The sequence below is a fragment of the Chiroxiphia lanceolata genome, chromosome 6 (assembly GCF_009829145.1).
Source record: "Chiroxiphia lanceolata isolate bChiLan1 chromosome 6, bChiLan1.pri, whole genome shotgun sequence".
NCBI classification, from domain to species: Eukaryota; Metazoa; Chordata; class Aves; order Passeriformes; family Pipridae; genus Chiroxiphia; species Chiroxiphia lanceolata.
This window is the reverse complement of record NC_045642.1, coordinates 23,575,035-23,585,868: the sequence shown is the minus strand read 5'-3', so window position 1 is coordinate 23,585,868 and position 10,834 is coordinate 23,575,035. Positions and strand designations below refer to the sequence as shown.

At 45.0% G+C, this 10,834-nt stretch overlaps 1 protein-coding gene across 7 annotated transcripts in view; it reads right to left on the bottom strand.

The window, feature by feature from the left end:
• Nucleotides 1–18: 18 nt before the first annotated feature.
• TSPAN18 (tetraspanin 18) overlaps nucleotides 19–10,834 on the bottom strand; it is a 119,387-nt gene continuing 108,571 nt past the window's right edge. For all 7 annotated transcript variants that reach the window (XM_032690422.1, XM_032690419.1, XM_032690416.1 and 4 more), the window contains 4 exons: nucleotides 8,902–9,000; nucleotides 7,414–7,593; nucleotides 4,557–4,640; nucleotides 19–3,530 (listed from right to left, as the gene is read on the bottom strand). In XM_032690422.1, coding sequence (XP_032546313.1) covers nucleotides 3,483–3,530; nucleotides 4,557–4,640; nucleotides 7,414–7,593; nucleotides 8,902–9,000 — 411 coding nt within the window. In that variant the 3' untranslated portion in view covers nucleotides 19–3,482. The remainder of the gene's footprint in view (nucleotides 3,531–4,556; nucleotides 4,641–7,413; nucleotides 7,594–8,901; nucleotides 9,001–10,834) is intronic.

The following is a 10,834-nucleotide window of genomic DNA, read 5'->3' as shown; positions in this document are numbered from 1 at the left end:
AAACCATGCACAGAGTGCTTCAGGCTTGTGTTCTGGTTTATATTACCAAAAAAAAAAAATCCTTTCCATATAAAAAAGCATTACAGTAGGGAATACAGGATAAATTAGCTCCACTATCTAATAAAAAGTACATTTACAGTTTTTTAAAATAGATTTCAAACATTATTTCACACGCCAGCCCTTTTCCCAGGCATTTGTGACAGTCATTTGAGCATTAAATAACAGCCAGGAGGCAGGGATGCTGAGAGGGGCTGTGGGCTCACAAGCACAGGCTCCTGTCTACTCCATCCAAGGTGCTTGGGCCATGGTCACAGTGCTACAGCAAAGGAGGCAGCAGCACAGCAGCTCTATCTGGTCCCCAGCCTGCCCACAGCTCTCCAGCAAGCAGTGACTCTACCTTTAGCCCCTGACCCCAGACTATTCACCAGAGCTGTTAAAAACAAATATAAAAATACAATTGCTTCTCCCACCTACAGTTCTGAAAACTACTGTACAACAGAGGGGGCAGCCACATAACCAAGGGACAAACCCAACAAATTTACACGCTTTGCCATACAGTGGGAGTCTGCTTTCTAGGGTTGCTAATTCATTAAATTCCCCCGAGGGAAATTCTTTTTGCATGTTACCAACTACCACTGTCAGACTTGCACATATTGATGCTGCCTGGCCTTTGCTGGGGTTTTGAGCTATGTTTCAAGTGGCATGCAAGCCAGCCTACAGAGAGGATTTGAAGTCTTCACCCAGCAAAGAGCATTGAGGGATCAGACAAGGTAAGAGAGGAGAAACAGCTGTGCACAGCCCAGAATAACAGGTGAAGAGGAGATCCTTTTGAAGATTGAGGGACTACCATTTGGGAGAGAGGGAAAGTGAGAAAGCTAAAAACAGACAAAGCACTGAGTACAGAATTAGGAAAGCCAAAGAGAAACAAGCCAGCAGAGATCCTATTTCAGGTGTGTATATTCAGTACTTAGTGCTCTGACTGCTTTGGTCTGGTTCCCCCAGCTCTGACAGTTTTTCCTCCCTCCCATGCCACTGGTGGCAGAAAAAGGCTTAAAGGCTTTTTTTTTTTCCTTTCAACCACCCACCGTGCGCAAATTAAGAGTATTTGCCTTCCAGGCTCTGACCTGAGGACTCTGCATAATAAACCAAGGGGAAAGAAAAAAACTAGAGACTGGGGGAGGCAGTTCTACTTCTCTCAATAACCTGCAGCCAAATTACTGTCTCTTCTGACAGTTTTGTTCTTTCCCTGGGATTTGCTCTCCTAGAACAGTAACTGATACCAACTCCTGAGGCAGAAGGAGAACAGATAAGCTCACCTTCTGCTCGACCCATTTCCTACGAGACTAGTAGATGCAGCAGATATTTCTTATCTTAAGTGCAGCACCTGCTGTCCAGTACAAATACTGCTGGGTTTTGGCTAACCAAACTGTTTTCCTTTATTAAACAACAGACCAGAATTTAATGCTACAATGCCTCATTACAAAAAGGTCCAGAGGGAAATAGTTCAGAACAGCTTTCCACAAGGTTTAATGCAACATCTGGGGCTGCTCAGCAGCCCTGGCTGCCTGTTTCATTGCTGAATATGCTGACTGCAGCATGGGGGGGGGCTGCAGCTCTACCTGCCCAGCCCTATCCTGCTGATGAATAAAGTGTTGTTCTCAAATGAAGAGAAAATGGAAAAACTTCTAACGCCTCCTTCCTGTTCCTTAGTATCTTGATTCCCCAACCTGAATATTTAGCTAGGATCTTTGTCAATTATGGCCTAGGCTTTCTGCTGCTTTTCTCCCTTGCCTGTAGTCTGTGCAGTGCCACTGGGAGAGCTCAAGGGACACAGCCCCATGGGTGTAAGGGAACAGCCAGAGGATGTACCTCCTGCAGCTGCAAAGCCAGGACATGAGGTTACTGTTCAGCTCCTTCCTTGCCAGAGGTTACAGCTTTCAGAAGAGCTGATTTGAGCCTGTATAAGTGTGCTCACATAATCTGAGCCTATCAAATCTGTAAAAAGACCTAAGCTAAATGAAAAACCACAGCCCTTTCTATCCTCCCCCACGTAAAATGAGTTTGGGGTCAGAGGGTGACTAGATGAACAATTAAGGCAACAGGAGTTGATGATTCCAGAGAAGAGAAACCAGCGACCTGCCTGAGTTGATATCCATGACCACTGGAGCAGCAGCTGGAGCAGTTTGTCTGCAGACTGGGTGCTCTTAGAGCCTGCCTGGGGCCTCAGAAGCTCCAGCTTAATCTCTGACTAAGGTCCAGTCCCAGGCATCTTTCTCAAGTTCACTTCCAAATGATTGAGTAGATGACATGTTAGTTAAATAAAAAGCTGTCTCAAGGGAGGAAACACTCTGAACTAAAACAATTCTGACTTGATGATTACTTTCATCATGAGCCCATGAGAGAATCTCAGGGGAAATTTTCTGAGCAGAAATGATGCCAACAGACTGTTCCAGGCAAACAGCATGCTTGACAAACCTAAGCCTCTTCCATCCAGCACCATGACTGGACCTCCCCTTAGGGCTGGAAAGGATGTAGGAACCACTGCAAATAGTTATGCTAAGAGAGCACCATAAACCATTTTTTTGCAAGTATCAAAGGAAAGGCAAAAGCTTACCAGATTTAAAGATTCTATCCTCCCCTTCTCAGGAAGGCAGCAGGTCAGTGATTCTTGACTGGACCATTATTTTTCCCAGGGGATGGGAACACAGCAGGGAACCATTTGGTCTCTTTCACAACAATGAACAATAAATCTTAGTAAAAACAGAAAGGTAGGCACCAAACTCTTGACCCTCAGCCAGCCTTAGCTGAGTCCCATTGCCAAGTTAGATCATGCTACCCCTGCTTGGAGCTCTGGAGAAAAGCCAGCCTCACTGAAGTGCTAGACTTCTCAGACAAGTTTTACATGACAAGGGCAAAGCTTCCACTGAAGAATCTGTGTTTTCATTCTGTGGCTGGAAATTAAAGCCAGAATCATGCAAACAATGACTACCTACTTAGATGAGCCACCACCACTTGTTTCAAACCCACCTGGACAATCAAGGCTAACCTGTTGCCTTATCCAGTCCCTTGTGTGTCTCTTCTTCAGTCCTCTGATGTCTAAAGGACAATGAAGTCGTGCATGGTAGGCTCAGCCTTGTGGAAGAGGCAGCTGTGCTCATCCTCCCACACCCCCTCCACTGGCTCCATCAGTCTCTAGTGCAATCAGCTGTGCTGGGCTCCTGCTCCGTGGCTGCTGCGGGTGGCTCTGGGCAAGGGTCCGGTGTACAGTGTAGTGCACATCACCTCAAAGTTCCAGCCCCTGAAGTACAATCCTTTTGGTCATTCATATATTACAACCCTCTTTTTTCCTTTTTTTTTTTTTTTCCCTCCCTATCCCATTTTAAAAAAAATAAAGTTTTTTGGGTGTTTTCCGATTTTGTTTCTTCTGATTTTCCTTCTTTCTTCTGAACATGTGGGGAACATGGTGGTCCATGGGCCATTTCTTACTGGATCCCTCGAAAGAGACACATAGCAAAGATCATGGCAAACAGCTGGGAAGAGGTGGGGGAAGAAGAGGGCAAAAACAAAACAGAGAACCAGAAGAGTCAGCTGCATCTTCCATAAAATCAGCAAAGCCCCCCCCAGCCCTGGAACCACCCCCATTGCTCCCTCCTGACCAGCAGTCAGTGATGCAGTGAGGGTGACCCTTCTTACCACCCAGGGGAGGCTGTGGCAAAACTTTTTTTCCTAAAGGCGATCCCTCCCTTCTTTCCACTGCTCCCCACACCTCCCCACGCCACGCCCACCCCTTCCCCCCTGCCTTGTTCAAACTGTTAGTGGCTACAGCAGCAGCCTTGTTTCATTCCCAAACTGCCCTCGGCGTTACAGCAGAGCAGGTTCCACAATCCCTGCTCTGTACATCGTTGCCACAGCCTGGGATGGGCACAGCACAGACTTTGCGGGAGGCAAAAGCACCCAGCCTTGCCCCTGCAATGCCACAGGGACATCACTGCTGGGCTAATACCATGTCTGGTGGAAGCCTGTTGCTCAGAAACATCACCAAAGAGCCAGGTAGTAATGCAGGACAGTGGCTCTGTAGTCAATACAGTTTTAGGCTCTAAACAGAAGTTTTTAAAGCAAAGGCAGAGTTTGAACATGTTAACCAAGTGACAGATCAGTCAGCTTTGGGGTGCTGCTGCAATGAGGGCAGTGACAGTGGGGTCCAGAGCAAGCGCCGGGTTCCCAAAGCCCCTGTGGGGGCATGGCAGGGATGAGCTCTGTGGCTGGCCTAGCACAAGGTGGCACTCCAGGCGTGTGGCACTGGTTATTTCCTTGCCTTTTGTGTCAAAGGATCAAGCACCCATCTCTTTCCAGGCAATTAAACCCACAAGTTGATGACCTTCTTGAACTTTGCCAGAGCACCTTCCTCTGGCAAGGGGGAGCACCTGCCTGTCTGCCTCACTGCTGGACATCTACTGACAATGCTTTCCTCTGGCAAGGGGGAGCACCTGCCTGTCTGCCTCACTGCTGGACATCTACTGACACTGCTTTCCTTATTGTCAAACAGCAGTAAGTACCTCAATAGCCAACACTCCGATGGCAAGGGCTCCTGCAAGGTACACGTAGGTCTCAAAGGAGTTCAGGATCACAGTGTAGCAGCCCTAGGAAAGACAAAACGTGGTGAGACACACCTGAGCAGTACATTGCATTGTTCTTACAACATAGCCCTCATTAGAACATGAGATGCTCAGACCCAGGCACCCAGGCACCACAAGCATGGCTCCCTCTCACCATCTCACCCACCCCACAGCACAGGAGGCAGAGACCCACAGGACAGTGCTGGGGAGGGGCAGGTTTTGCTGTAGTGTGATGGGGGTGTTTTACACCCACAATCCCTCACTGACCAAGAGAAACTGTGAGTTCTTGCAGGGCAGCACAGAGAGGAACTCCATCTGCAAAGGACAGAGATTAACCCCAGAGGGAAGGACACTCAGGGCAGGTGACAGACAACCCAGGCTGGCTAAAGAAAAGGATGACTTATTTAAACCAAGGCAGGAGATTCTTGAATCATCTCTCACAATCAGCAGCTCTTTAGCAGCCCAGGACCTTTTCTCTGTGCCTTTCCCCAAAAAACCATAGCTTCTGGCTGTAGAAGAATTTCATTAACAACTCATGGCCATCCACTATGGCAATTCTTCCACTTATGAAGCATAGCCACCACAATCTTTAATGTAATTTATTATTGTTCACAAAATTAACAGCTGGTAGATCTTCCTGCAAAAGTTTTAGGATGTTTCTGGAAATCATCAGCTTATCCTGGCCTCAGTTCTTCCAGCCTAAAATTCCAACCCACTGGGAAATTTCTGCAAACAGGACACACAAAAAGCAAAAAGTAGACGGGAGTGCAAAAGTAGCTTCCTCTCCACTGGGAATATACTTCACATATGTATTTTAATCCCGTCTATACTGCTGGGAAGTTTCAGTCACCGGTTTTTTTCCTTCCACCTGTAATGAAAGTGTCTGCACTGCAAAGACAGCACAAAGTTACGTACTGGTGTTCATGCCAGATCCTGCTCACTGCGAGTGAGGCTCAACCAGCAGAGAGCAAAGGAGAGCATGGAGAGCATCCACTCATGAGGCTGATCCACAGGTCCCAGACCACCAGCTTTAACTGACCTGTTAAAGCTGTGCTCTTTTCAGTGTGAGACCACTCAGCACCAGCTTTATTCCAGCCATGTTTCAGTCAAATTTTCAAAGAAAAGCATCCAGCCCAGCAACAAAATGTTTGTGTACTTGCCAGAACTCACACTTTACCCAACCTCCAGCATGCCCTGCTCAGCTGGCTATAAACAGGGGTGAGCACAAGGGCAGAGAGCACTGTCCTATCAGCATGGTGTCCTAAGAACCTGTCTTTGCTCCACGAATCCCTCAATCCCATCAGTTGCTTTGGATTGCCTCTCTTATTTTACACAAGTGCACTACTGTGTGCTTGATGGCACTCACTGTGCACATGGCATCTCCCACCAACCCTCTGTGGTGGCATGGGCTCGCAGGAAACCTTCCCTTTCCATGGGAGTGGTTAGCCTCAGCTTTAACCCTCTTTCTCAAAATATATTTCTCTTTCCTGCCCCACTATCTGTCATCTCTCTCCTCCCCATCTACTCACAGCAATCAGACCTGGCAGAAGCAGCACAGTGGTGTCTGCTATGATCTCTCACCCAGGGTGCCTTTGCCAACCATTTCCAGCTGCCAGTCAAGGAAGAGTTCATACACTGCTTCCGAACTCCTTTATTCTCTTTCACAATCTGCTATCAAGTGCTGAAAAGAGGACCACTGCTTAGTCTGGAGAGAGAAGGAGGCTTGTACATAGGGTCAGTACAGAGCTCAGTTGGCTTATTAATGCTGAGGTGAACACAATCAGGAATTTTGCTAGAAAGTTTCTTAAGCATCATGTCTTGGTGACATTGTAAGGAAATATGACTGTAGAATCAGTGTCAATGGGATGAACTGTCTTGTTCCAGTCTAGTATTGTGAAAAATTGCTAAGTTGAGAGGCCTGGCAAAAGAATCATAGAATAGAACCATAGAATGGTTGGGGTTGGAAAGGACCTTAAAGATCACCCTAAAAATCCAACCCATTTGTTACAGTCAGGGACACCTTCCACTAGACCAAAGCCCTATCCAACCTGGCCTTGAACATTTCCAGGGATGGGGTGTCCACAACTTTCTCTGGACAACCTTTTTCAGTGTCTCATCACCCTCACAATTAACAATTTCTTCCTTTCTATCTAATCTAAAACTCTCTTTCAGCTTGAGGCCATTCCCCCTTGTCCTATCACTACATGCCCATGTAAAAAGTCCCTCTCTAGCTTTCTTGGTAGGCTTCCTGTAGATACTGGAAGACTGCTATAAGAAATGCCTTTTTTCTACTGTAAAGAGTAAAGAAGCAGAGAAATAAAGTTTTCCAACACTTGTCTTCCTTGGAAAACAGCCATGGTTTTCTGTGGCTGTTTAACTCTTGATCTCTTGATTGCATATGTTGATTAGGAGTCTTTGTGAACTAAATTGGAGCCACTACTGCAGCCAGTAAGAGTCAGGTCCAACCCATCCTCGCTGACCTGTGCTGGCTTGCTAATTAACTTCTCAGAGGTAGTTCTGACCTTCAGAAACACAGTAAAACTTGATCTAAATTTCCACCTCACCTCTCAGTCTCATATGAAAATCTTCATATTAAGCACAACATGAACTTAGCAATGTATGTAATGAAAGGGGATTTTCAAAATCAGACATATGCCATCGCTTCAAGATCTGTCAGCAGAAGTGTAATTAGTGAGGCACAGTCAGGACGTGTCAGATTCACTGGTTACCCATGACCACTGCAGCCATCTCTCTGCCCACTGTGAAAGTCCTTTTCCTAGTGTTCGGCCTCCCTTACCTGTCGGTTCTGAAACCTCTCGATGCCTGTGAGGCAAGCTTCCTTGTTGACAAACATCCCCTCCCGGCTCTGGAGCTCTCGCTGACAACAAGCCTCCGGAGTCATCTTTTCCAAAGAGGAGTGTGGAAGGTGAGGGATAGCTTCAAAATCTTCTGGCCCGTTCACTCCACAGCAGGCAAACTAGGGAGAGGCACAGAGAAGAAAGGAAGACAGAATTGATGCTCAGCTCTGAAAGCAGATACAAGAAATCTACCAAAGATCTGTTCTTGTAAGGATCAAAGCTTTAGCCAAAGCAGAGACAAAACAACTATTGTTTCCAAGAAAGTGGGTAGTGCTTGTACCTTGGAGCTTCTGCTTCATCAAAGTCTTTATAAAAAGTCCCACTGTTTCCATGTCGTACTGTAGATTCTAAGGTACTACTGAGAGTATTGCCACAAACTACACAGGGCTTTGGAGCATATCCAGAATGACTTGTTTGAGATCACCCAGCAAGCCTGTAAGGGAGCCAGCAGTACAATCCAGGCTCCCATTCTCTCCATAGCTAATGGCCAGGATTGTTGCTGCTCAAAGGCACTGCTAGGTGATTCAAGTAAGGTCTCTCTTTAGGATTCCAGTCAGGTCCTTTTTAAGGATTCAAGTCATACTCTGTCTCCTTTCAGTCAGCAAAAGGAAATGTCTTTATTATAGGCCTGAATCAGCATGAAGAGCAGCAATCATCTTTTCCTTTTAAGATTAAAACTGACTTTTCATCCACAGAGCCTGACATCCTGCTTTTCACCCTTGAAGAGATAACACCATGGGGTGTACCGAGCACTAAGCTCACATGTGTACACACACACACACACACACACACACACACACACACACACACACACACACACAGAACTTCTTGTGGTAGGTAATAACAACTGCAATTCCAATGACAGTCAACCTGTAACCTGCCCAATTAGGAGTGTAATAACAAAGTGAATTTTGATGGCTAATATTTTTATAGTGAAAATATGTCATTAGGCACACTCCTGCCTAAGCAGCCACCTACAAACTCATTTCACAAGAGCTAACAAAAGAGCATTAGTTAGCACAAGTTTTTGGCTGCTAGGCTGGAATAGTTCTGAAGTAGTCTGAAAGCTGAAAGGCCCAGAATAAATGCAGTGATATTCAGTCGCAGACACCTCCACTGCTTTCTGTGCCCACTGTTTGAAACCTGGGGGTAGTCAGTCAGGTCAAATGGCTTGGGCTTTGGCAAAACACAAAAGCTGATACAGTTAGTGGGAGTGTCTCGGGACTGGTGGCAGCTCCATTTGAGAAAGACTGGCTGCAAGCCAAATTCTCACCTCCCTCCAACCACCGCCACAAGCCCCGGTGCTAGGCTTGACACAGCAGGATGGTGGGAGGAGGCTGGCCCTGGGAGAGCTGAGGATGTGGGCTGAGCACCGTGTTGGTGGCCACTGACCATGGGCAGCATGAAACTGGCATGGTCTGACTTACTGTGATCATAACAGAGTTCCAGGTGGAAGAGAAGACGTCTGTGTCGTTGTTCCTCTGGTAATGCTTCTTCAGCTCCTTGGTGAAAAACTCTCTGGTCAGCTGAAATGCACACACAGGTGGAAATGTAAAGGCTACTGCCAACACCTTTCTCAAACACTTCCCAAAGCTCCCTTCTGTGAATGCAGGGGGTTCTTTCATTGTTTTAGGTTTGTTCTTTGTTTTGCTAACCTCAGAGGAGAAACATGGGAAAAGCCACTGGCTGAACCACAACTATATCCAGGGTGAAAGGTACCCATTGAATAAAACTGTTGCTGATTAAAATCAGGGATTGAATTATACCTGTACTTCTAGGATAATGTTAACACTTAAAGGTTGGTTGGTTTGGTTTTGGGTTTCTGTTTTTGTTTGTTTTTTAATTTTCAGCCTTATTTGAAAGTATTTCATAAATTGAAACAAACCTAAAACAGAGTTTAGAACTATCTTCAAATCCACACCAAAATAGTAGTTTCACTTACTGTGCTTTATGAGATCTGTAACTAAAGCACGATTTTCCCCCCACTTTTCATTCAAACCAGTTAACTTCGTACTAACAACACGGGAGCTGCTCTGAATTTACTTCCATGTGTGAGAGAGCAGAATGAAGCCCTAATATGAAACTTTCTGGGAATGAAAAGGAAGTAAAAAACACATAACAAATAGGAAATGTTAAAGTCAGCTTATGAATCAGAAAAAACACCATTTCCCTGACAATGCTATAGATTAGTTAAACTAACCCACACATGAAGAAAAAAACCCTCTTTATATTTCCAGGACTTAGATAATTTGAACATTTTTCCTAAGGCCAGCAATATAAATGGGTGGAATTTCATTTACTCCTGTTTACATTCACAGTAAAATAGAAAAAATGCACAAACAATTTGGCTCAGAGTCTTCTCAAAAAGTTAGACACCTTGAAATTACATTTACTTAGGATCACTCTCTGGAGGAATAGTAAATATAAATCCTAATAGTCTTGTTAAATTGAACACCCCCAGTTCAATCTTGCTGCCTTTCTGTCAGCTCAAGATGAAAACCTCAAGAAATCTCCTTTTCAGATACCCAATAGGTCTTGACTTGTGTGGTCCCTTCTTCAAAATACCTTATGATTTGTGATCCACACAGGCAAATCTTCTGCCATTTGCAAAGCTGCAGTGAAGGGGGCTGGACTTGGCTGGCTACAGCACTGCTCTAATGTTGCATATTTGCAGGATCAGGAATTAAGCTGCCTGAAAAATACCCTTTTTACTCTCCTTTGTTGTTCATACAGTGCTGCTGATGCAGTAACATATACTGCTACAAGCTGGTTTCAGGTTCTTTATATGCAACGTGAAATATCACACATACACATACATATGTATGAAGTCTATGGGTGGGCACAAAAGCACAAGCACAAAATTGTTTGTTTCTGTTGCAACTGACAAAATCTAAGGAAAAAAGAGAAGGCTGTAGTGACTTTTTTAAAGACCCTGAATACCACTTAATATTAACTTCTCTTTTACAAATACAAATGAAGGCCAAATTTAATGACTACGTCAATACTGGGTAAAACTTTGTCACAAATACTTGAATCATGCAGGTAGCTCAATCTCATTACCTTTTAATTAGATATGCTGCTAAATTCCTATTTGGGACAGATATTAACTGATTTTTTTTGCTTTTGATTATTAAAATACCAGAGAAACACAGCATTTTTGCTTTGGGAATTTGGTGCACTGAGGGAGGGTCAGGTTAGAAGAAGCTGGAATATATCCTCAGTATTCTCCTTTCCTTTCACTGTGTACTTTATCCACACACAATCCAACCCTGCAGAGAGCAGCACATTTTTTTGATGCTTGTCTGTTCCTGAAGCACAGACTTTGAAACTGATACTACCATTGGTAATAATCCCAGTTGG